Source organism: Anser brachyrhynchus, assembly GCF_964034855.1.
Source record: "Anser brachyrhynchus genome assembly, chromosome: Z".
Taxonomy (NCBI): domain Eukaryota; kingdom Metazoa; phylum Chordata; class Aves; order Anseriformes; family Anatidae; genus Anser; species Anser brachyrhynchus.
This window is the reverse complement of record NC_137697.1, coordinates 13,359,855-13,386,625: the sequence shown is the minus strand read 5'-3', so window position 1 is coordinate 13,386,625 and position 26,771 is coordinate 13,359,855. Positions and strand designations below refer to the sequence as shown.

Here is a 26,771-nt window from a genome sequence, read left to right as displayed (position 1 = left end):
TTCAGATCCTGATCCTACAAAGACTTTGACGCATTCTCTTCTGTACTGAGAGCTTCCCTACTAATTTTGCAGAACATCTGGGGAAGACAATGCAACAGGCAAAAAGGTAAAGGAGGAAAGGAGTGTAACACAGCACAACAGAATGTATTTAAAGATTATTAATAGTTTCTGTAACATTCTTCTATGTTAGGCTGTAAGAGCTAGAAGTCAGGAAAACAAAATCAGAAAAATGACTTTGCTAAGGAGTCTTCTGTAAGCTGTGAAATGAGAGAAATTCTCTAAAAATCTCAAGTTTTTAGCTGAATTGTTTTCCATCCTAACTTTGTATACATTTTTGCTAAAAGGTGAGTAGATCAAATGCGTTTTCTCAATGAACCCTTTACATTTGAAGCTGTCCTTCATATTGGTGATAAAACAATACACAATATAGTGTATAAAAGACAATGCTTAGTTTTATTTATTTATTTATTTATTTCATTTTACTTAGTGCCATGAGTGGAATCAGTTTCTGTTTTGAATATGACGTAGCAGGACAGGGTCTTCATACTAGGCTAACAAGGTTTCTAAAACATTTCTATATTTATTACTACTATCTATTAACTTTTATATTTCCTCCAGAGAGATATGAAACTAGGAATATTTACAGTCAGTATCAAAGTATGAGATGAAACCTGTTGAAACTTGTATTCTCACAACAGTTGAAACTATAGTGCATGCAAGTTACACAGATATCACAAGACAAATTATTTTCTAGCCTGACAGCTGCTGTGAGCATCCTTACCAGAAGAGGGCAGCCCCACCAAGGCCTCCAATAGTGACATCAATCAGCCCATCATCGTTTAAATCCATTTCTCCATGCACGGACTGGCCAAAAAATTTCACTGTCTCTCCATCTCCACCTGATGCAATACGCTGTGAAAAGCATTAAGAGGTTTATTCAGTGCATACTGATGCATTTTATAAGAATATCCAAGGCGCATTTGTTGGCAGTTGGATGGCTTTTGGATGGCTTTTAAACTTTATATGTTTTAAATTTTCTTTACAATACGCCTAAAAAGGTTACCATGGTAACCGTTATAAACACACTATAAATTTTCAGAATTACAGAATACAGAATATTTCAGAAGGTTTCTAACAAAAACATGCAAATATATTTTCTAGCAATACTATAGTCAAATTTGGTTAAATCAGTTTAAAAGTACTGAACATTTTAAAGCAGAAACTCTCATGACAGGCGAAGTCATAATTTGATTCTACATTGCAAAGACATGCAGAAATGGGAATTATGCTGCATATTATAGCACCTGTCAACCTGTAAAGTTTTACTTCATACCTGTGTATATTTTTTATTGATTGTGTTGCCACGGCCATGATAAATATAAACAGCTCCCCGATGATCATCCTCTAAGGGAGATCCTATTACAATGTCATTATATCCATCAAGATTGAGGTCCTTCACTGCAGCAATCGCAGTCCCGAAGCGTGCACCACAGGGCTCATTCCTAAGAACTTTGCAGGTGTCATGTTTTAACGGCGAACAGCATGTTTGCTTTACAGGTTCGAGACTCATCTGATATTCGAACTTTGTCTGTGAAAGTACAGATTTAGAGTTTGTGGATTTCCATGAGCTATGCAGGTTTTCCATAGCTATGCAGGTTTTTAAGAGCTCTTGTACAGAAGACAAACTGGTGAGTTAAATAAAACAATTACATCCTATTCATAACGAATGAGAGCACTGCAGAAACTGATTCTTTAACTATGCTATTTTTAAGCAGTGTTTGTGAAAGAACCTCGCTCCCTCTCTTTCTCCATCTAGATCCTTAAATGCATGTTATGCTTATTCTTATGCAAAAGTTACGTGTTTACAGGAAAAGCATAGTTTTATAACAATATTTGGATGTTATTATAAGTAAACTACTTCATTCTTAAGATAGCATAAAGATTTCTTCCAAAGGCAGTCTTTTAATTTGAGAAGTAAGCCAAGTTTCTGATGAATCACAGATGGCAATACTGCTATTCCAGAACAAAGGAAAGGATTTGTCTTACATAGACTGAATTCTATCTTCAGCACACACATACTGCATGGCCTCACGTATGTACTCTTCTGGTGAACTGTGTCTAGTGTGCATGAATCCTAAACCAAAACCACACATATAGTATGGCATGTAACCCATCTTTCCAAGAGATTCCCCAGGAGCTACATATTAGAGATTAGCAGCAGCAAGCAGTTGCTGCACCTCCTTTTTTTGGTGATGGATAAAACTAGTAACAGGAAAAACAAATTTCAAACCCTTGCATTATTAGAGGACACTGAATTCTTGTTTTCTTGCCAAATCTATTCACCCACCATCAATTTGTTGTTAGCAACATGCATGTAGAAACTGGAAGAGTTCCTTGTCAAACAGATCCAGCCTCTTCAGACCCTTTTCCTGCCATAGTATTTTAGGAGACCATTGTTTCTAGGACCTACTTTGATAACTGTTACTACAACATACAATGATGCTGGACCAAAAGAAGAGAAAAAAGATGAAAAAAAAGAAAAAGTACATACAGACATTGGGAAAGAGGGGCTTACCAAATTAAGAAAATCAACTGTATCTGATATACTTGATCTAGCTGTGACATGCTTAAAAGCTCTTGAATGTATGGGGTTTATCTCTAGGCTGGTAATTGAATCATAAAACCGTTGAAACACGTAGTTTTAAGACAGATGAGCCCTACTGTTCTCTAGTGTGTGACAGCAGGAAGAAAATATGATAGAAAATTAATATTATAATTTTTCATCTATTCCATATTTCAGTTTAGTGGATATAGGGCTTATCTGTATAAAATACTCTATTAGAAAAACGGTGAGAAGAAAGTTTTCAAAATATATACAGTGTCATACTCTCAGTTGTCAAAAAACTGTTTCTCTGTTTTCAACTGGTCATCATCCCCAACTCAAATTATCATATTTAATTAAAATAAGGTTATGAAGACAGAAGGGAGCACATTCTGTTCCTGGTCAATAAACATTATCCTTACCTTGTTCAGAGCATACACATACACTTTCCCCTGCTCCTCTTTTTCAGTTCCCATATACATAGGAGCTCCAACAAGAAGAAGGTCTGTAAAAGAGTCCCTGTTGATGTCAACTGTGGTAATAACACCTCCAAAGTATGAGCCAATCTGCAGAAAAATAGAAGGTATAAATCAGATGCAGAGTCAGTAGCATGATGCAACAATTCCTACTGAGAGACCTGTTTTACAACTGTTTTACAGTTGATTACAACAATGACAAATATTACCATTATGCAGAAGTTTTCTTTGCTACCTAGAAGATCCTTCTGGTCTGCATGTTTTTGAAGCTTGTTTCTGCTTTAGCGTTCATTGTTTTATTTATTTATTTATTTAATTATTTATTTATTTAAGGCTGGTCCATCCAACTTCCAACTTTGTTGGATTTGAAAAGTACAAAAGGGGCCTCTTATCTGCTAAGGAGACTGGAACCTCTCAGGAGAGACAGCATTTGAACAGATGTGTCTTGGGGAAGTTAGTCCCAACGGTATTAAATAGAGCGAAAAATCAATGGTCATAGGCTCATGAGGGGAAAGAGGTAGGATGATAGATAAAAGTTCTTAGCTAGTACAGGCACTATCCAAAATTCCCAAGTTGCTACTGAATGAAGAAGAACAAGATTTACACAAAGAGCTAGATTCACTCATAGTTTAGGCACAAGGTGTGGGATTCATCTGACATTTATTTTACAGCTAAGCTAGACACCCTTGATTTCCTTTACACTTAACATGAAAAGCAGTCCTTTCTAGTGCTGGATGCATCTTATTCAACAGAAAGTGCTTCAGGTAGGACAAATCACTCAAACCTTAAAATGCCTTCTTTCCTTCATTGACTCTAAAAGCGTCCAAGATTGATTAGCTGAGCTGCAAACACCAGCTACCGAAGATAAATATTAGGTAACCTGAGTTGTTCTGAACGAAGCTTGTACTGCAGCCTGAAGAGAGTGGAGTAGAAAGGTCTTTCAACTTGTTTGTGCATTGTATTTTACTACCGTCTTTTATTATGTAGTTACATGATATTTTTTTTTCCTGCAGGAGCAGCTGCTACTGAATGTAATGAGCAGCTGTTCAATATTTTATGGTATCCCAGATGATGCTCACTCACAGAACCCTGCTTATCACATCTGTTTCTTGCCAATAGTGTACCCTTTCCATGCAGCAGACAGAAAATTGACAGTGCAGAGATGGCTACAACCACTCCGACATCTGCGAAGACTTACCCCAAACAGAGAAGATTTCCAATGTTCTCTAACTACTATAAGTCTACTTTCTATTACATATTACACCACAGCATTCACCTAATCTTTAGTTCTGATCTTGTAACCTTTCTGATTACAACTTACAGTTTTGCTTTTTTGATACAGTTTTGTCATTTACATCATTTCTATGTCTCATGCCATATTCCTCTCACATGTAAATCATGAATGCATACTTACTTGTTCTCCTTTTAACCTCTGAAGTACTTGCACCTCTTTTCCCTCCATTTTATAAATGATAACTTGGCCAGTGTGATTGTATCGTGGCTGTCCTGTTATATACAGCACACCTCCAGGTGTCAATGCTGAATTCACAGTATAGCCTAGGAAGCAGAAAGAATTCAAGATGCAGTAAATACAGAATGCATCAGGAATAATTGCTGTGATTCAGAACCTTTTTAAGGCGGGGTTCTGCAAATAGATGTTTACGCTTAATTGTGCTAGAGAACAATAGCAGAGTCAAATAAAAGGGCTGGATGTGTATTTGGCTACAGGTTCAGAGTCATGAGCATCAGTGTGTCATTAAACCTGGTGAGGCTGGTGAGGCTGGTGATTCTAAACTTCTGCAGAATTTTTTATAACGTTTGCTTTTCTATTCTTACATAGTGTAAGAGAATGATGGCACAGATTAAATAACAGGTGAATAGCTGGTTGAAAAGAACAGTTGTCACTGGCTCACTGCCAAACTGATGGTGTCCAGGTGTGATTCTGGAGGCATTTTGAACCTAGCTCTGTTTAATATTAACAACAATAAAACAACTTGAGCGGAAAAAGACTTATAAAATTTGCAGATAAATAAAAATTGCAGCAGGGTTGCAAGTATGGTGGAGAACAGTGTCTAAATTTGAAGTGACTAAATTGGACATATAAAAAAATAGTCTGTAAAGAAGGGAAAAATGTACTTAGGGAAAAAGATTAAATGATTCTAGTGTTGACTCCTCATCATTGAGATGTGTGTTACATGAGAGGAGGTAACAGAGAGCAAGCAGAGATAGGAATGAGCAAGGCCATTGAGATGGTTTTTGGTTGAAAAGGCTCAGAGGAAAAGAAGAGCTTGCCAATATGTAAAACATTATATAAAAAGGATGGCGGTAAACTCTTGTTCTTGTCCACCAAGTGAAAGAAGATAGCTTAATTTTAAGCAAAGAAGATTTAGATTGGATATTGTATCAAACTTTTTAAGTATGAAGGCAGAGAAAAATTTGAAAATGGTGCTAGGGGAATCTTTGAAATCTCTGAACAGATTAGACATCTCTACCGGAAAAAGTCTAGATATGCTTAGGGCTGCAACTGTTTGGACTATTTTTTTGATGGTAGAAGTAGTGTTTTTTTTTTAAAGAAAAACAACAAAATCATACAAAAGACACATCCATAAATTATAAATTCTCCCAGGCTCCTAGAATATAAGGAAATACTCTGTAAGAGAATCTTTGTGAATGAGGTTTTAGAGAGCACTTGTAGCATTTATCAAGAAATGTTACAAAATGGGCTAATTCTCTTACCTAGATAGGCTGCAAGAGGTTCATTTTTTTCTGAAAATCTGTCACGAAAAGTGTCATTAGTTGGTATTGAAATACCACTGTCCTTCACCATGAGCACTGTACCATTCCAGTCATATGCTCCGACTGCCCCAAGCATGATCCAGTCCTTGTGCAGAGAAAAACAAAAGCCTTTTCTTTATGTGGATCATCTTCAGACATTCATTGATCGTGATGCCCACATTTAGATAATGCTTTCTGTATACTTACAAGATTCAGCCCTGCTTTTCTTACTAGATTATGGGCCCCACACAATCTCAGTATTTGTTAAAAATGCAAAATTTGAGAAAACAAAACAAAACAAAACAAAACAAAATCAGGAGCTGTTCAGGAAAAGTATCTATTCATTGGACCACCAATGAATAGCCCACCGAGACACACAGCACAGAGAGATAAAAGAGATTTAGCAGAGGTAATCAGAGAATACCATACCTAAATAGAGTCCACAGATAAACTTTCAGAAAGTTAAACCATTCTGTGTTGAACCTGTGACTATCTGAAAAGTGCTTTTTGTCAATTACAAATGCTTTGCTGACCTTTCTTGCCTGAAGGGATGAATGTAGTCTTCTGGATAAAAGAGACACCAGATGCCCTGAGTCTGTAAAGGTAGCAAGGTCTGAGGACCATCTTCTGAAGTGAGGTTCTGATGACAATAGGTCAGTTCTTTGGTAACTTCAAGCATATGCTCTACCAAATAGATAACCTTATAAATCTTTCTTGGGTTGACTAACACCTGTTTCTAAGGTATAGTACATCATCTGAAGTATAGTATACGATTTTACAGTGCAGAGAGTGAAAATGGATGGAGAGTATTTCTGCAAAAAAAGTATTTATGTTAAATTTCACTGAAGGTCATTTATGATTTGTTTTACCAGTGATATGCTGAGCCATACGCAGCCATACTGGAAGTTTTCCTCTGCATGTCAGTTTGTCTTGTACTGCTCAGAGTCTGCCTAGTTCAGTTACTTTCCTATTGTGGTCTTTTCAACTGTCACTACTTTTTCACATCTTTAAAACTTAACTCTTCCCAGTTCCTTTGATCTTATGTTAAGATTCTATTTCAGTTGTGTACACTGAGCCTACCATCACAATGAGTACTTTTGATTTTCAAAAAAAAAAAAAAAGATGTAGGGAGTCATTTTCTGCTAATAAATATTCCCAGGGTTTTTTGCAACCCAGTCTAATAAGAGTTTACCCCCCCTGAGAATTCATGTATTCAATGTATTAACAGAACTAAGAATATGCTGTGTTACTGTTAATGGAGATATCCATTACAGAAATAAAATATATGTATGTACAGGGTAAAACCACCACAATCCCTTACATTTATATCTTCTTGTCTACATTTCACCAATGCAATACAAAAACAATTTATATATTAGTATTTATAGAGAACAGTTTTATAGTTAACATATTATAGAATATTTCTCTGATAGAAAAATGCTATGGGAGTGTTAAATTTATAGTTCATGTGAAGACGGTACTTATTCTCTTATGCATTCATTGTATATAATCATTCTTTAAGTACATTTTACAAAAAGCTAGATTACAGGAAACTCCAATATATCTATCAGCAAACAAGTAACAGGACTGTACAATGAATTCTAAATACTTGTTCCAAATTCATGCCATCAGCAAAAGAAGTCTACTTTGCAAAAGTTATTTCTATTTTCAAACAGCTTGTTTACCTGAGAATAATGAGCACTGAAACCAGCTTGAGACATTTCCATTTCAAATGAGGCTGCTTGCTGGTCTTTTGTTGCTATTAAACAGAAAAAAAAAAAGAGAAAAAAAAGTTTTAAAATAAATGAGTTTTAATTTGAAAAAATCTGAATACTGTAATGAAAATGCTTACGTGATGGTAAAGGATAACACCATTAATATATCTTGCCATAGATTTTGATAATAAATATAGAAATTAAGATCTGTGTTAAATATTACCATTAAGTAGGAGAAAACGTTTCCATTTTAAGATCACGTCTCAGAACTTTTCCAAGAAATATTTCTGGGCTAAAACTGACCAGATTTGACCTCAGGCTGATGGTAAATATGTTTGGAATGTTTGATTAATATGGTTAAGCCATTTTCCACTTGAGCTAAGTGAACAATAAAACACCATCCATGTAGCCCTGGCCTTGTATTCAAGCAACTAAAAATTTGTAGGCAGCTGGTAGAACTTTAAATGAAAAACACTTGATGTTTGTATGAACCTTTGTTAAAAACAACATAGGAAAATCTCAGCCATCCAAGCTTCGTAAGCCTCAGGGAACTGTATTGGGAACTGTAATCCTTCCCAGAAAGTTACATGAAAATCTCTGTTTTTCTTAAATGTCTGAATAAAAAAGGTATCAGGTGATTTAGTACTACTGTCAGTATCTTTTTCAGGTAGTCATATACTACTTATTAAATTCTGGTGGGCCTTCATAAGATTGCTGTGGTCTCAGTTACATGGGAAATATCCAAGAAAAGTCTGACTTCTCCTCTACTTCAAAGCAATACTCAGTGACTATTTTGCCACTGTAAGCACCACAGATCAGGTAACTATATTCTGCATATTGATTCCTCCGTGAGAGCATCACATGGTAACAGGCAGCAGATGGGATCTATGAAATCTGTTCTGAGACTTCCACAGGAAGAGTACACAATTTTCCACCAGATGAGTGCAGAGGCAAATCTCAAACAATGTGACTGAAACTGAGGCAAGCCATGGCTACATGAATTTCTGGCATCAGGACTACTAAACAATACTGAATTTCTGCTACTTGGCAACTAAACCACTGAGGTTGTTCACTTGGACATGATGCCTGTGCTAATCGTTGCGATTTATGACCAGCCGTGGGAAGCAGACATGATCTCAAACACAAAATGTTTGACACACAAACATAGGCCATCATGTTTCACAAGATGTAGCTGCTTTGCTATGTCTGAAAAAATATGGTTCCTTTTAAGCATAAAACTCTTAAGTTGCCCATTTGCTGATAAACAATATTTTTCAGTGGCAGCATTAATCATGCAATAAAAGATGCTCCTTAATGAGCTGAGAAAGGCAGGACTCTCACAGTTTCAGGCAGAGTACAATGCCAGTATTGTCAGTATGTGCAGTTCTGAATGCTGCTTAGATAATGGCCCCCAGTCTAACTTTCCATTAAGTTTCAAACTGCCAAGCATCCTACAAAAGATATTTTGTGAAAAAACATTTGTGCCTGCCTACAGATTGGATGAAACATAAAAATGCTGTTAAATCCAGAAGTCCATGCCATGAGACACAGAAGCATATGAAAAAGATTATGTGTAAAAATCAACTGGCTGTCAAGTGTGGGTTTTTGTTGGATTTCATTTTTCAACTCTCAATTTTCCTTTGCATTTTTTTAAGACAAAAACCAAAAAGAAAACAAGAAATCTAGAGGGTGAAAAAAAATAAAATGTACTATTATAATAGTAGGAGACTTAAAACACATTCAGATACAGAATTGCAAGAATCAAGTTTCCTGTGATCTCCATGTTATGTACAGAAATTTTGTACAGAAATTATAGAAACATTGTATGGGGTTAATTTAACTTTCAATAATGCACAAATCCAATAAACTAGTTTGTCACAAGAAAGCTGTGTGGGACAGGAAACCATGGCTAAAGAATCAACAGAAATGGACTTATTCACCATCCTCTAGCTCTAGGGACTTTAACTTCCCAGACATATTCTGGAAATACAGTACAGCCCAGAGGAGGCAGTCTAGGAGGTTCCTGGAGTGCATGGAAGACAGCTTCCTGACTCAGCTGGTTAGTGAGCCTACCGGAGGGGGTGCCCTGCTAGACCTGCTGTACACAAACAGAGAAGGACTGGTGGGAGATGTGGTGGTAGGGAGCTGTCTTGGGCAGAGTGACCATGAAATTGTAGAGTTCTCTATTCTTGGTGAAGTGAGGAGGGGGTCAGTAAAACTGTTACCTTGGACTTCTGGAACGCAGACTTTGAACTGTTCAGGACACTGGTAGGGAGGGTCCCTTGGGAGTCAGTTCTGAAGGGCAGAGGGGTCCAAAAAGGCTGGAGCTCCTCAAGAAGGAAGTCTTAAAGGTGCAGGAGCAGGCTGTCCCTGTGCGCCGTAAGATGGGCCGGCGGGGAAGAAGACCAGCATGGCTGAACAGGGAACTTTTGCTGAGTGATTGGAAGAGTTTATGACCAGTGGAAGAAGGGGCAGGTAACTTGAAGAGAGTACAAGGAACTTGCCAGTGTATGCAGAGAAGAAATCAGGAAGGCCAAAGCCCAGTACGAGCTAAACCTGGCTGCTGTGGTTAAGGATAACAAAAAATGTTTTTATAAATATATTAACGGCAAGAGGAGGGCCAAGGAGAAATCTCCATCCTTTACTGGACACACAGAGGAACGTGACTACTGAGGATAAGGAAAAGGGTGAGATTCTCAATGCCTTTTTTACATCTGTCTTTACTAGCCAGACCACTTATCCTTGGAGTACTCAGCCTCCCAACCTGGAAGTCTGGGACAGGAAGCAGAAGAACCCCCCCACACGCAGTTCAGGTGGAAACAGAGACCTGCTGCTCCACCGGGACTGTCACAAGTCTATGGGGCTATATGGGATCCACCCGAGGATGCTGATGGAATTGGCTGATGTGATGGCCACTTTCCATCATCTATCAGTAGTCGTGGTCATACAAGGAGGTCCCAGATGACTAGAGACTTGCTAATGTGATGCCCATCTATAAGAAGGGTCGTAGTGAGGACCTGGGGAACTACAGGCCTGTCAGCCTGACCTTGGTGCCAGGAAAGGTGATGGAACAAGTCATCTTGAATGCAATCACGCAATGTATGAAGGACCACCAGGGAATCAGGCCCAGTCAGCACGGGTTCATGAAAAGCCAGGGGTTTATGAAAGGCAAGTCCTGCCTGACCAACCTTATCTCCTTCTATGACTGTGTGCCACACCTGGTGGATGAGGGAAAGCCTGTTGATGTAGTCTACCTAGACTTCGGTAAGGCCTTTGACACGGTCTCTTGTAGTATTCTCCTGGAGAAAGTGGCAGCCCATGGTTTGGACAGGTACATGCTCTGCTGGTTTAAAAAACTGGCTGGATGGTTGGGCTGAAAGAGTGGTGAATGCAGTGAAATCCAGCTGGCGACTGGTCACCAGTGGTGTTCCCCAGGGGTTGGTGTTGGGACCCATCCTCTTTAATATCATTGTTGATGATTTGGATGAGAGAATTGAGTGCACCCTCAGTAAGTTTGCAGATGACACCAAGCTGGGGGGAAGGGTCTATCTGCTGGAGGGTAGGAAGGCCCTGCAGAGGGACCTGGACAGGATGGGTTGATGGGCAGAGGCCAGTGGGATGAGGTTCAACATGGATAAATGCTGGGTCCTGCTCTTTGGTCACAACAACCCCATGCAGCGCTACAGGCTTGGGGCAGAGTGGCTCAAAAGCTGTGCAGAGGAAAAGGAACTGGGGGTGCTGACTGATGTTTGCCTGAACATGAGCTGGCAGTGTGCCCACATGGCCAAGAAGGCCAAGCACATCCTGTCTTGTATCAGGAATAGTGTAACCAGCAGTACCAGGGAGGTGCCCTGGTCCCCTTGTGCTGTCCCCTTGTATCCTGCTCTGCTGAGGCTCCACCTCGAGTACTGTGTTCAATTTTGGGCCCCTCAGTACAAGAAGGACATTGAAGCCCTGGAGTGTGTCCAAAGAAGGGTTAAGAAGCTGCTGAAGGGCCTGGGATACAAGTCCTATGAGGAGCGGCTGAGGGAACTGGTGTTGTTTAGTCTGGAGAAGAGAAGGCTCAGGGAAGACCTTACTGCTCTCTACAACGACCTGAAAGGAAGTTGTGGGGAGCTGGGGGTCGGCCTCTTCTCACAGATAACTAGCAATAGCACTAGAGGGAATGGCCTCAAGTTGCACCAGGGGAGGTTCTAGTTGGAAATTAGGAGACATTTCTTCTCAGAAGGAGCAGTCAGGCATTGGAACGGGTTGTGCAGGGAGGTGGTGGAGTCACTGTCCCTGGGGGTGTTCAAGGAAAGGTTGGACATGGTACCTAGGGACATGGTGTAGTAGGTGATATTGGTGGTAGGGTGATGGTTGGATCAGATGATCTTGAAGGTCTTTTCCAACCTTAATGATTCTATAATTCATCAGAACAACTCAGCCTTGCTATGCTTTGCCATAAAGCTAATATCATATTCTAGTTTTCATTCTGACTTTGCTTGTGGCCAGATTATGCTATTTCTGAAGCTTCCACAGCTGTAGGAGGTCTCACATTACAGGTGTCTTATATAGAAATCTTGGCACAGACTGAAGTCCTAGTGAAGACGTGGAAACCAAGAATCCTTTTGGGTGTGGTGAAATTACCTAGCTCAACTCTCAATGCGTGGATGAACATAATATTTTGTTTGCTTGTTTTGGATATTTATATTTTGTAATAGTGTCAAGTCTACCGAAAAATAAAATTTGAAAATAAAGCAAATATATATCAAGGCACGAATATCCAAATGGTTTATGTTAAAATTTTATGTTAAATATAAATTACTCATATTCAAGAAGTAGATATTTGTTTCTGCATCTTTTGCAAGAACTTAAAGCTGAATTCAAGTAGTACTGTAGAATTTGCTGATACTTAGAAAAGGTGCAATATACCGGAAGTACCACATTATTGAAGGAATTGTGTATATCATATAAACAGGTAACACTTCTGCAATTTAATCAAACAGATTCATCATCATGTACATAACTATACGTATTTGGACATTTTATTAAGCTACTAAACTTGTTTAATTTTCAAATGTTTTGCAATTTTTTTTCTTATGATTAGAGGAATGAATTACTAGTGTCAATGGAAGGGTTAGATCCCATTGTATAAATCATTCTCCATCAGCAAAAAGTATTTAATTTCTGTTTGAACAACTGTTTTGTAATTCAAAGTGAATTCTTTCTACTGAGCAGGGACTTAGCAAAAGACCTCTTATTCTATGAATTTTAAAGTACTCAATAAACTTCAGTAAGGTAAACTTTGGTCTTTGGAGAGATTAAATACTTCTCAATAATTATTTTTTTTTATAAGTGATGAAAAAAAGTCTTCTGGAAAGAAAAATGATAAGAATATATTAAATGGAAAAGAAATAGTAGCAATCAGCTGAAGATAGTAATATCTACTCACACTAAATGATATACTAACAAAATACTTAAATGTCTGAGAAACATAACTCCAATTTAAAAAACTTTAAAATAAACTCTCATATTTGTATTAGTTTCTTGACATTTAACTCCACGTTATCTTTTGTTCCAGCTATAAACTATACTTTTCCTGCTACTTGTAAGCTGAGATGTTGAAAAAAATAAGTCCAAACAGATGGATGTTATATCTGTGTGACACTAAGCCCTTTAGTGTTGGCCAATATAATTTATAACTAATAAACTGTTTTCTGTTACAAGTACTGAGCTTGAAACAAACAGAGTTGGACGGTGTTGCCTAATTTGGATGGAAAATGTAAGCAGACATTAGGAGATGATGACTTTTCTCTGCTAAAATCTGATCATCACAAACATTTCCAAAGAAAAAATATTTCTTGCCAACTCTATACACCAAGTCTGTGATAACGTGTACAGCAAAGTAGCATGTTGCAGTTAATATATATCAAGAGAACTTAAAGGTATAGGCAGACAAACATATGACTGTGGGTTAGTTTAGGACATGCTCTTACAATACTCTTTTACATAATGGAAGGCACCTTTGCATTCACCCAGTGATAAAGTGGTAATGGTCTACAATGACCCTTCTTACTCTTCTAGGCTACTGTTCCTATCTGTTCTAACCAATCTGAACACATCTTCACATCATTATCTATATTTTTGATGTCTACTGATCTTTACAATCAGCATGAAAAAATACACGTATAATGCATTTTATGCAGCACAATACATTGCAAAGGAAGATAAAAGCAGGTGGTCTTTTGTTTGCTTCATTTTTAATGCAGGCATAAAGTAAAATTTTAAACAGTGTCATACCTTCCAGGGCAAATATTCTCTCTCCAAGTGCTTCAACAATAGTTAGAAGAGCCAATTCATCAGAGACATTGAAGAAATGCTTCTCGGTAGGCTTACTGGCAATTGATTTTATTTCCTCTACAAATTTCTCAGTACTTAAATTTCCTCTGCTGTAGCTGCCAAGAATCTAAAGAAAAAAAAAAAAAAGAAAAAAAGAAAAAAGTCAAGGGTATGTTTTAAATCCTATTTTTAAAGATACCTTTGAAGTAGGTTGTCAGAAAATATTGGAAAATCATATCTACCCTTAATTGTTCTGTTAAAACCTCCCTCATATTCCTAGTCTTGACTGATTAAAAGCCATTCTTTTCCAACAAGAACAGAACAGTATGACGGAGGGCTCAGTTTTTTCCTGAAAGTACCAACAATAGTGAACAATGCAACTGTATGGTGTAATGTCTGCTATCCTCAACTGCCCTTTTTTTCCTTTCTTCACAAAATTCTAATGATTAGTTGAAGCGGAGCTTCATTTAGAAAACAAACAAAAAGCCATCCCAAACAGAATACACAATTGCATTGACTTCTGTATAGGTACCACTAGTTCTCCTCATAACATAGCATATGAGCAATTAACGACATGCTAATTTAGGTATAGAATAGTTTTTTGTTATGTGCAAATTTGCCCTGTAAATGCACACACCACCACCACTTGCATTCAGCATCATGGTACAAGACTTCAGTCCACAGTTTTAATATTGCTGCTGTAAAAACTCAGGATGCCTTAAAATGATGAAACACATTTTTCCAATTTCCAGACCAACGTTTATTTTTCAAGGGAAAAAAAACATTCTGCATGCTTACTTGCTTTGAGAGGGGAACCAAAACCAAATTTCCAGGTTCTAGCACTGCTGGACATGGAAGCAATTCAAATTTGGTTCTAGGCAAATATTTTACTGCTAAAAAATATTGAAGATTCAGCAAGGACTTCTTCTTTAATGCTCTTCATCTTTATGAAGGAAACCACTGAAAATGTGGTTCATTTGTGATTCAACTTCAGTTTGATAACTTTCTTTAAAGACAACATTTTTCTTTAAAATGCTTGGTTCTATACTTCATTGTATTGATACTTAAGCAAGTAGCAAGCTTTTTCATCATCTGGTAACAACACTTCTGGAAGATATTGTTTAACGTATGAAAGGAAAATGAAAAACATACTACTTCATTCATTTCTGGAACTGGAAATTGAACTGTATTCAAAACCTGAGGGTATTGTAAGATAGGTTGATCTTGTTAGAAAACAAAGAGAGATAGGGACAGAGAAGAAACAATCCAATGTACCTTAAATATTAATAAGAAAAAGCAGATTATTCCAGTATAGAATGTACAAATACAGTAGTTTACACCAAATGCATCATTAATTTTTTCTTGTCACTCCGGATGAGCTAACCTCCATCATGTTCATACTACCATTCAGCTACTAAGTTTGCTCAACATGAAAATGACAACTTTAGTATCCCAGCACACAGAACAGCCATAATACACCATGATTCATTTATAGTTTACTCGTTTACTGCTTTTTTTTTTTTCTTTTTAAGTGGATAATGTGTCTGTAGAAATTGCTCAGATCTGAATTAGTCCACTCTGTTCACTGTTCCTCTTAACTAAAAAGATTACATTTTATACTGCCCCTCATATTCTCTCCTTTATTTTCACAAACCTCTCAAGATACATTGCTTTCTGATGTGCTTTAATATCAGAAAACATTTTTTTCATTTTTTTTTTAAATCTATGAAATCATTATATTTTCATAAATATTCTGTGATGTGAACTTTTTAAACAGACATTTAAACAGACATTTGGAAGACGAAACGTGCCTATAAGATTTATAATATTTCCCATTACATTCCACTTACAGCAATAGCAAATCTTTGAATGTTTTCATCTTCACAACTATCAATCACTTCTTTCAATCTGTAGTTATCATGTGATTCCCCATCAGTCACAATAACCATTACTTTTTGTACTCCTCTTCGTGCACCATGAGCCTCAGTAAAAGCCTCTTCCCTAAAGGGAGCATAAAGGGTTTAGAGAAAGGCAAGGTCAGCATTTAGCACACACATAATTTCTGCAGTGTCAACCCTAAGCTAAAATACTTTACGTTAATGAGGATGTAGGAAAGGGAAATTAATATTAACCAGGAACAAATACAAAAAACAACAATTGGAACTTGCATGACAGTTTACAGCCAAAGAATTTCACAAGCATTCATTCATTATTCATTCATTCAACTGTGACAGAAGAAAACAATGCTGAATGGTGAAGAATTCTTTTTCTACCTAAATAAACTCCCAGCACCTTAAAACAGTTTTGTCACCTTAAAAACAAACAAACAAAATCCCATCACCAATCAACACCCTTCCCCTAAAATCCACATACTAAAAAAAATTATTTCCCCTCTACAGCAGCCCTTCTAGTGGTCAAAATTCAGTTACCAGCACCTCTACACATTTACAGCAAAACTGGGTATTGCAGGTGTGTTAGAAGTCATCTGCAAATGAGTGATGGTAGGCAGGGATGACCCTTTGAATCCACAGCCTTAGGTGGGGAAAAGGACACTGAGGTTCTGGGGAGCTGCTCAGGCAGGCTGGGCATGGCTTGGTTCTGCATGCGACCAGGAAAGGAGAGGCCGAGTTAGGGTTCTGGAGAAGACGGAATGAAGCAAAGCTTCCTCTTTTTAGAGAAATACCACAGAACTCTATCTAATACTGGCCACGTGGGTAAAAGCTAAGATCCACATCTGACAATGGCCTTAAGTAGATGTGTAGGAAGACTGCAAGAACTGAGGAAGCTTTGCTGATACTTCCTGTATATACAAGCCTGCAATGGTTTGTGGTGCCCAGGGACATTCTGAACCACATGTGGTTTCTGCATATTTGGTAATCCTCAACTGGTTCTGCTTTCATGAACTTATTCAGACTCCCTCGAGCCTCTGCTTGTATCTAAGAATTGATCTAGCTTTACTTATGAAGACGTAACAATTCTGTTAACTTTAAGACATGATATCAACAGAGCTTCAGTCAGATAATCAAACAGTTCACCAGGAAGATGTTGCACATTTTAATTAGATAGTTGTTTGGAAAGGGAGAATGCATTCATTTATGGAATAGTCATGCTGCCATGCCAGGGAAAGTAGTAGAACAGAGAAAAGATATGAAAGGTTTAGCAGTGCATATCATTAGTATATTTGTGTATATCAATGAGGTCCATTCTTAGGTAAACTTTTGTGCCAAACCTATCTCTGAGGAAACACTTTTCTTGAAATGGACAGCAAACTAATGGCAAATATTGCCCATTTGAGCAAGTAGTTTCTACTGTTTGCTCAGTAATGATCTGAGTAAGCGAAGAACCAGAACAACATCATGTGTTTTCAGAATGTCTCTCAATGTCTTCTATTCTAATTGTATTTTGTTTTCTTATCTTTCAGATCTGATGACCTGGTCATAACCAGGTCTGATGAGCTAGGAGTGGAAATGGATAACTGCTTGCTTATTTCATATGGGAGTTTGATTTTGCATTTACTGTCTATTCTAAAAGAGTCAGATTTTATTTTTCTCTTAAAAGAAGTAATTCTAAGTAACAATACTAATACAACAGATCCAATACAGGCATCGGGGATGTATTGGGAATGGTATTATTTAACATCTTTGCCGGTGACATGGACAGTGGGATCGAGTGCAACCTCAGCAAGTTTGCTGATAACACCAAGCTGTGTGGCGTGGCTGACAAACTGGAGGGAAGGGATGCCATTCAGAGGGACCTCAACAGGCTTGAGAGGTGGGCCTGTGAGAACCTCATGAAGTTCAACAAGGCCAAGTGCAAGGTTCTGCATTTGGGTTGGAGCAATCCCAAACATGAATACAGGCAGGGCAACAAATGGATTATAAACAGCCCTGCAGAGAAGGACTTGGGAGTACTGGTGGACAAAAAAGTGAATGTGAGCCAGCAGTACGCACCTGCAGCTCAGAAAGTCAACTGTATCCTGGGCTGCATCAAGAGCAGTAAGGATAGAAGGTTGAGCAAGGTGATTCACCACCACTTTATTCTCATGAGACCCCACGTGGAGCACTGTGTTCAGCTTTGGGGCCCCCAACAGAAGAAGGACATGGAGCTGTTGGAGCAAGTCCAGAGGAGGGCCACAAGGATGATCAAAGAGCTGAAGCACTTCTCCTAAAATGTCAGCCTGAGAGAGTTGGGATTGTATAGCCTAGAGAGGAAATGTATTTCGGAAAAATTTACAGTGACCTTCCAGTACCTAAAGGAGGTCTACAAGAAAGATAGGGATGTGAATGTAGTAGTCTGACAACGGGCAATGGCTTTAAACTAAAAGAGGGCAGATTTAGATTAGATTCATGGAAGAAATTCTTCACTGTGAGGGTGATGAGGCACTGGAACAGGCTGCCCAGAGAAGTTGTCAATGTCCCATCCCTGGAAGTGTTTAAGGCCAGGTTGGATGGGGCTTTGAGCAACCTGGTCTAGTGGTAGGTGTCCCTGCCTATGGCAGGTGATCCTTAAGGTCCCTTCCAGCTCAAACCACTCTATGATTCTATGATTTTTAATTTCCCAATGCACCAGAAGCTTCAAAAACTCAGATATGAAATTTCTAGAATTGTTGATAAATGTGGACTCAAATTGCATAATAATCTTAACCTCAGAAGAAAGATGAATTAACACTAAAAAATTCTACTTTTTCCTGTTTCCTTTGAAAAACTGAATCTGCTTTACACCACTGCGTAAACAGTTCCTACCTGCTTTATGTGGGCATCAAAGACTTTAAGTCTACTTTTCTTAGGACTACAGCCTTGTTCCACATCTTTTTTATTTCCCCATTTCCTCCATTTAAGAGACAGATGCCTTTCCAGTGTGCCATGTACAACTGCTGTAGTAACTGGATGGAGTATGTTTATCCAACCTCTTCCTAAATCTCATTCATCTAGCTAAAATGATGTCAGATATCAGTCACATCATATTTTTGATTTATAAAATCGGAACTATCACCTTAGCTGTTAATATTTGTTTCTGCCTTATCCAGGACAATATTTTGAGAACATACCTTGCCGTATCTATTCCAAGGGCTGTCATAGTTTGTGTGCCACCTCTCTGGCGTATTCTTGTGGCTGCAGCCATCACTTCTTCTGTTGTTGAGTAGGTATTCAGGTAAAATTCATGGACTACAGTCTGTCCATACTGAACAATTCCAACCTGAAACACACCATTCATAATAAATATCAACCACTGTTAAAGAAAGAGGCTGTTTCTCTTGCAGTAATGTAAATTCCCATCTGTACCTAAACCCAGGAAAAAACTGAGCACTGTCTTTCCCCCAAATATTAAATACCTACTACCTTTTGAGCAAGACTGGCTAGAAAATGGTCAATTTCTGTGAAATGTCTTGAAGTTTTTAAGTTGTTTTTATAAAAAAACTGGAATAAGTGAAAAGCAGGTTCAACTCTTAGCTTTTCCTGATCTGAGGTAATCTGAGCTGCAGCTCTGCTCTGCTCTTGGCCAAGGCAGATCAATACCCTAACCATCAGTCATAACTTTTCAAAAAAGATTTCCTTAAAACATAAGAAACTGTGTTTCACAACTGTTATTTCTATCCAAATATAGTGCTCCTAAAACCAGTAGACTATTTACCCTAGAAACAACATTGCATTGACAAATTTAGGCTCTTGGGGCATGAGGAAGACCTAAGTACCCTTATCTTGATGAAGATAGTCGGGCAGTCCAGGACATGGCCATTCTCCAGCAGGAGGTAGGCCAGAGTAATATGTCTGACCAGTGCCTGAGGGGACAACATAAAATGACGGCTCCTGGAATGTTTGGATGACGGAGACTCAAGATGACCTCACACAGGCAATTCTTTGTGTGAAAAATCAACACATGGGATTGAAACCAAACCACAAATGCCTGAGGGAACCTGCTGCAAAAACAAAATGCAAAATGAAAAGAAGAGGAGCAATATTCTTAAATACTAATTAATTTCTCTCATTCATTTCTGTCACTTTTAATGTTTTGGCAGGTACTTGACAGCATTTACTGGGAAGAATCCACACAATGTTCCATTAGCATATTTCAATTTTATGTTACACATGGCAATTTATAGGTGTTATTTAGGATAATGCAGTGTTACATGGCATATTTATGCCTCACTCATCTATTATTAAAAGCACTCTAGCATTTAGGTTCTGAGGATCAATAAGATCTCTGGGATGTTTATGCCATCATATTATTTTAGAGGTGGCTTAGTACGTACTTTGCAATTGCTTTATAGGTGCTTTTTGAGGTACTTTCATAGCCTGTCAGATTATGCACAATGTTTGTTTGCTGGCATTCATTTAAATACATTACTTATATTTAAACCAAAAGTGTGACTTGTAGAAGAGGAGCAGATTTGGACAAATATTTGATACTAAACATGGATATCATGATCACTATGAAGAGCTAGCTACATAAGATTATGGGACAATGCCCATCTCTGGAGGTGTACAAGGCCAGGCTGGATGGGGCTTTGGGCCCCCTGGTCTGGTGGGAGGTGTCCCTGCCCATGGCAGGGGGGCTGGAAATGGAAATCTTTAAGGTCCCTTCCAACCCAAACCATTCTGGGATTCTGTGATTCTACGACAAGAAGTATAATGGTGTGTGGTAGGAAAATCTACACCACTTAATTTCTATAACCTGTTGAAAATCCAATCAAATCTGGAAGAACCTATGTAGTTTAAAAGTTAGGACAAATTGCACCCTTTAACAATATTTTAATTCTCTCTCAGAGGCATGCTCTCCACCACCAAGAGCAGCCAGAGGTTGCGCCTTCTCCTGGGCAGCAGGGCATTAATTTTGGGCTGGGATTACACCATAGGCTGGGGCATGCACTGTATTACAACTCACAGCAACCTTGTGATTCCAGCTGTATCCAACACTGAAGATGAAATTTTTAACCCTTTCTCTCCAAGGCAAATATTTTGTGGCATATATCTGTGACATATACACTCTGAGAGAACATGCTGTGATGTTCCTGTTCTGTAGAAAATACTGTTAAATTCATGATAGAGTTTTCTCTCTTCTCTCCCATTTTTTGTGGTAGCAGCGAAAAATTTATTTCTAATTATTATTATTATTTTGTTATCTGACACTTTCATACAACATAATCTGAAGAGGATGGTGCTCATCATTTAAAAAGCTTGTTGCTAACTGTTGAAAAATGACAGGTCTTCATCATGCTTGGTCTTTTGGAGCTGAAGAGGAGTGCCACAACTATTCCAGGAGCACACACAAGAAGCAAAAGCAGAGACTTTTGTATGTCAGTGAGCTTGCCTCTGTGGATTCACAGACTCCATCTTTGAGGATTTTATTGGCACCAAGGTTTGAATCAGCCATTGACTGCTGCCAGGATCAGGGTAATACGTATCTGCTCATCTTCAGCTATTCTAGAGACCCATCTTGGTGTTGTCTTTTTCCTAAAAAAGGAGTACAAGCTGAGACACTGAATTGTCTCATTTCCTATTTGAAAGGAAACACTGTCCATGATCACAGCAAGTAAACATTTTGAGCATTTCCTTCTCAGGAAGTGAATAGGAAGAACATCTGAGTCTGGAAAACTGCACTGTGTAGCATAGCTTGTAAATCAGGAAGGAAAGGGGGCATGTGGTTATCTTTTGGGATACAATTGTTCTGTGGGACCCTTCCTTAGCACTAGCTTTGAAAACATTGGTCATCATGTTCTACGTATTTCATGGCATCAGTGGTAAGCCACACCTCACAATGGGTAACAAAACTTCCCGAAACCCACAAAGCAGTATGTCCCAGTCTTCTGCTAAATCATAAATTCAAGTTCGCCTTTTAAAATTAGAATTGTATGCTATGAAGCATATAATTATATAGCCATGAAGGTATGAGATTTTGTAGCTTATAAATCTAATAGATAACTATAAATGACACAACTATGTGGTACAAATATACCATTTATGAGACAATAAACCTGTTCAAACTGCTTAACTTCAGCAAGACCCTAAGACTGGCTTACAGGTGGTGTATGTTTTGACTTGCTTGTTCAATTTCAATCTGGAAAATGCAATAGTATTAAATAGAAAAACATAGTTTTGCTCTGCTCCAGAAAACCCAACATTTTTCCCAGCATTACGGACCATAATCTGTTGAACATCTTTGTAATTCCTAAGTTAATGTTCCCTTCCCTAGCATACCATGGATTTTATAATACACAAGGGAATAATTCTTTAATTGTCTCCAGTTCCTGTGAAAAAAGTGTTGTAAGAGAGAACAGGCAAATGGAAGATTGTTCTACTTTGGGACAAAACATTTTAGAGGGCAATTACTTACAGTTCCTTCTATTAATGAACACATCCCCTTATTTGGAAAGCATGATCTGGCTTTCCCAATCAATTATTAAATTATTCTATATGTTTAAAAAATAAAAATAAATGGAAAACCATGCAGCACACGGCAAGGATATGCTAGGATTTACACCACTGGTTTGTATAGGAAAGTAAAACCAAAACCATTTCTGATTTAAGTCATATTTAAGGTAAAAGAAAAGCAGAGATGCCTTAGGAAGCACTAATGAACAATACATTTATCATATGGATAACTTGCTAAAGATTTCAAAATCAAACCAAAGTTGAATTAATTTTTCTACATTTTGTTTGGTCTATCACACTCGCAAGGACTCAGACAGAAATTACTTTTAAAGCACTGCAAGTATCTTTCTTCATCCTGATTTTTTTTTAATACCTCTAAAACACTTTCATTCTTCTGGAGATAAAACTGATAATAACATATGACATGGGATGATTTATTAGTTCACTGATACAGCCCCTTTGGAAATATAATAAGGTACAGGCCAAACACCTATAGCTGATTATGTCATATATCATTGAAGAATACAACATCTGAAAATTTCTGAGTGCCATTACAACAGAGCTTTAAAGTTGGAATTGAGCATGTCAATGCATTCTGCTCTCTCTTTTGATACTCTTCTACCACAGAAGGTTGTTCACATATGAACAATTAAAAAGCATACTCTCATATTAAACAGACAATTATCTCTACAGAATTTAAAAGAAAACAAAACAAAACAAAGCAAAACTTTCCTTTGCAGTTGCATTAAAATGTGCAATAAGGCAGACAGAAGTATTTTCTTCCTTGTATTATTTTTTCTCATCTCATTCATCTTCCATTTCCTCTTCTCTGTTGTCACTTTCCCCATACATCTTTTATCCCTAACCTCAGGATATGCAGCTTAACCATCAAAATGACATTGTTTTTCAGAGAATGGGACAAAAAGGAAGGAAGTATTTCTGAAAAATATTGTACTATACTAAACTTTGGTTATTTGCATCTGAATCTTCTGGCTTTCACTTTATATGCCAGGCAGGGGACACAGAAGAATTATTCTTCCTTCTTGCCACAACTCTAATGACCATTGTTCACGGATGGGGTAAGCAAGAGTGGAAAATAATTCTCCTAAGCCTCTAATCAAAACATGGTTTTGAACAAGTCACACCCAAGCGGCTAAGGAGCTATTCTGTAATCACCTCATTCCTTTCCCATGCAAGAGGAAAACAATCTGAAGCCAGTGAAAGTACACTGATTTCAATGCGCTCAAAAATGATGAGAAAATTAAAATGGAAAAAAAAATGGTTAAAACAGACAGAAAGTAAACAATTGTTCTTTTACTCTGTGTAGGAACGGGAGGGGGAAGAAACCTGCCTGCTCTGTTGTTTCTCCTCTTCCTGACAGCATAGGTGCAAGAAACATAAACTTTTTACTATGTGTGGCTATTCCTGGGTTCTCAGGAAGAGAGATGGGAGGAAAGGAGAGGGCTGGAATACCCCTCATGGGGAGGGAGAGGAAGGGTAACAAGTCCCAAGAAAATTCCATTTAGGTTTGTCCTCCATTTCCAGTTTTTCATTCTTTCTCTCCCTTTTCCAATTCTTATCTCCCTTTCAAATATTTCTGCTCTTTAGCAACCACATGCCAAAGTTGACATTCTTGAGTGAATAAGTATATGTGTGAGAAGAAGAAGCGTAGTTATGCTAAATAATTGAAAGAACAAATTTTGTAGGTGGAGATGGCTGGCTGTTGGAGTGCAGGCAAGCAAGAGAACTTTTTGTGCAGGTCAAGGTAGGAATCTAAAACCATACATAACAGAGGTGTGACAATGTAAAAAAAATTGAGAATTTCTTTGGGAGGAATACAGGTGAGGGTGCTGTATAGTTGATTGCCCTATGTACTATTCCTATGAAACCCTTTGGACATAAGGCAGTAATGATTTCCTTGCAGCCATTGCCCTGTACTGGGAAGTTTAGCTTTAAGTATTTTCTCAAGGTGCCATGTATGTTTGAGTAATCACCACCATAGGGACCAGGAAGACTTTTTCCCCTTTCTATTAAATTTAACAAGGTATTTTTCCCTCTTCCACACAATATCTGGAAAAGCAGGGTGTTTAAAATAACAGGACGCAATTTTAAAGCTGACAATTTATAAGCAATAATTTTACCAGCCAGTGTTCAGTACAGCCAACAGGGAAGTTAACCCGATCAACTTGGGAAATGATGGGGATACTCTCTGCAGACAGATATATCCCTTTACAGGATATACTCACTCTCTTCCTTGTGTAGGTAGTCTGAGGAGATTTAGGCATGAGCTGAGTATTAGGAAATAACCTGAAGTAGGAAAAAAACTGTAGCATTGGCCTGCAGCACACCAAATATTATACAGGATCCTAGAAAATCCTTCATTTTGAGAGGAGGGAGAAGTGAAAGGAAGTTTCTTTTGTTGTTAACATAGCTTTCTGTGTTAAAACGTATTCATGTGTATGTGTTTGCCCCTTCCCTGTACTCTGCTCAAATTGCTATTTAAGTTCTCTGTTCAGTGGACTCTGAAACACATCAGGTCCTTAGCTGGGGTAATCTGTTGTAGTTCCATTAATTCTGATGGAACTGTGCTGATTTATAGCAGCTGGGAATTTGGCCCTCTCCATTTATTATACAGCTTTTGCCATTAATAACATGCAGCTTAACAGCCACTCATTAATTATGATTTCAAATGTTTTAAAGCTATATGCTTAGTGCCCCAAGATGCAAAATTTTGAACACTGCTCCAAAAGTCTTGTAATGGGACTCTCTCAACCATATACGTCTGTCTTAGTGGAGTGGAAATGTCCTTTGTGCACACAAGAAGTGTCTGTGGAAGGAAGGTGGGAAAGGACAATGTTCAAACTGCCTCACATGCCTACCTTTCGTCTCTTGGTCAGAAACTCAGTCTCTCCAGGTTGCCAGAACAGTGAGGGGAGGGAAAGCTGCCCTGACAGCGCTACATGGCAGCAAAGGCTGACTGAGTTATGGTTGTCAGCTGCTTTGTTCTGGTACTCCACTGCCATTAGTTCTTATAACTGAAGGGCTCCATAGATGATGCTCTCATCCCATTTCTTAGATTTTTATTTCCCCCCCACAAATTAAACAATAATAAAATGTTGTAAAAAAAAAAATTACCTGTGTTTGCTGAGGACCTATATCCATGTTTTTCAGGAGACTATTTAGGAAGGCTGTGACGCTCTCCCATGGATAAATGCTGTTGGACCCATCAAGGACTATGACAATGTCCAACTGGGTTTTACACTCTGCAACACCAATGGCCACATAAGAATTGATACAAACAAGGTTCAAATATATATTTGCAGTTCTATTAACTTTTGTGATTAGTAATAAACGCATATCGCTCTATAGTGGGGCTGCACTAACACGTTTGATGTGGACTGTCATAGAACATCTTTTCGATTGCACTTTATGTGGTTTGGTATTCCCTTGATTAGCAAGGCACTTTCTTGTAAGCAGAAATTTAAGAATGGCATTAGATCACGTAACTGAAGTATTTACCAATGACCTTTGTCTTCTTTACTATCTACCCATTCCTCTTTCACTTTCCAAATGACCAGACCTTTAAGATTTTTATATTACTAAGTTTGATTTGTATTAGGTCTTAACAACATGCTGTCATTACTTAAAAAGAGTCTTTTGGCCTTAAGTAAAAAACATAAGCAACTATTTTTAGCAATTGTGTTTAGATGTCACATAGCCCTGTAATGATTGTTTATACTGAGATAAACTCTAAAATTAGCAAGAATTTAGGTTATATACTGACAATGAAAACATTTACTTAACTTGGTAATGCTGGTAGCTAAGGAAAGCAGTTCATACTTTTTGGTATGCCTCTGTGTATACATTCATCTTGTTTGGCACTTCGTATTTTCAGACACACAAGAGAATTCCTGTAGCATGCATACCTTGCACAGACGGTGCAATCGCCTCCACAGTTTCAAAAGTGGAGCTGACGTTGGAGCAAACTCCAGTTGTGTAATGTAAACGCCCACATTTATAAGCATAGAGTGGTCCACATGCCTTAAAAAGATGAAAAAGGTTGAAACTTTTGATGTGGTACCTAAGGAAAATACAGACTTCTTTTAAAATTGACAAAAAATCCTTTCTTACCAGAAAGCCGCCTTTTGGGTTAGTCACTAAGGTTGTTCCAAGAGTCATGTTTTCTTTTACTTCCATGACGTTAGGAACTGAAGTAGAAGCTATAAATAGATTGAAATGTTAAGTATTTGGGAATGTGAAAACAAAATGTTAAAGTATATATCAGCTAGCAGAGAGCTTCCAGCTTCTAAAATAAAACACAGACTGACACTGGTTCTATCAAATATTTTAGCACCCTTCATCCTCCTCCTTCAGTTGCAATGAACAAGGAAAAATTCTGAGACTGGCTTGTATCCCAGAAAATTTGTCTGGGTTGCTGTCTCAAATAGTTTCTTGAACTGGGAAAAAAGGTAAAAATAACAGTACAATGAAAGCAAGAGATTACTGTTCACAC

General features: G+C 38.0%; 1 protein-coding gene across 2 annotated transcripts in view; it reads right to left on the bottom strand.

Moving 5' to 3' along the window:
• ITGA1 (integrin subunit alpha 1) overlaps positions 1–26,771 on the bottom strand; it is an 80,153-nt gene that overhangs the window by 20,840 nt on the left and 32,542 nt on the right. For both annotated transcript variants that reach the window (XM_080572989.1, XM_080572988.1), the window contains exons 4-15: positions 26,390–26,478; positions 26,185–26,299; positions 25,394–25,521; positions 18,937–19,085; positions 15,740–15,890; positions 13,851–14,016; positions 7,539–7,612; positions 5,815–5,959; positions 4,493–4,635; positions 3,025–3,168; positions 1,334–1,588; positions 782–912 (exon numbers count right to left, since the gene is read on the bottom strand). In XM_080572989.1, coding sequence (XP_080429115.1) covers positions 782–912; positions 1,334–1,588; positions 3,025–3,168; positions 4,493–4,635; positions 5,815–5,959; positions 7,539–7,612; positions 13,851–14,016; positions 15,740–15,890; positions 18,937–19,085; positions 25,394–25,521; positions 26,185–26,299; positions 26,390–26,478 — 1,690 coding nt within the window. The remainder of the gene's footprint in view (positions 1–781; positions 913–1,333; positions 1,589–3,024; positions 3,169–4,492; positions 4,636–5,814; positions 5,960–7,538; positions 7,613–13,850; positions 14,017–15,739; positions 15,891–18,936; positions 19,086–25,393; positions 25,522–26,184; positions 26,300–26,389; positions 26,479–26,771) is intronic.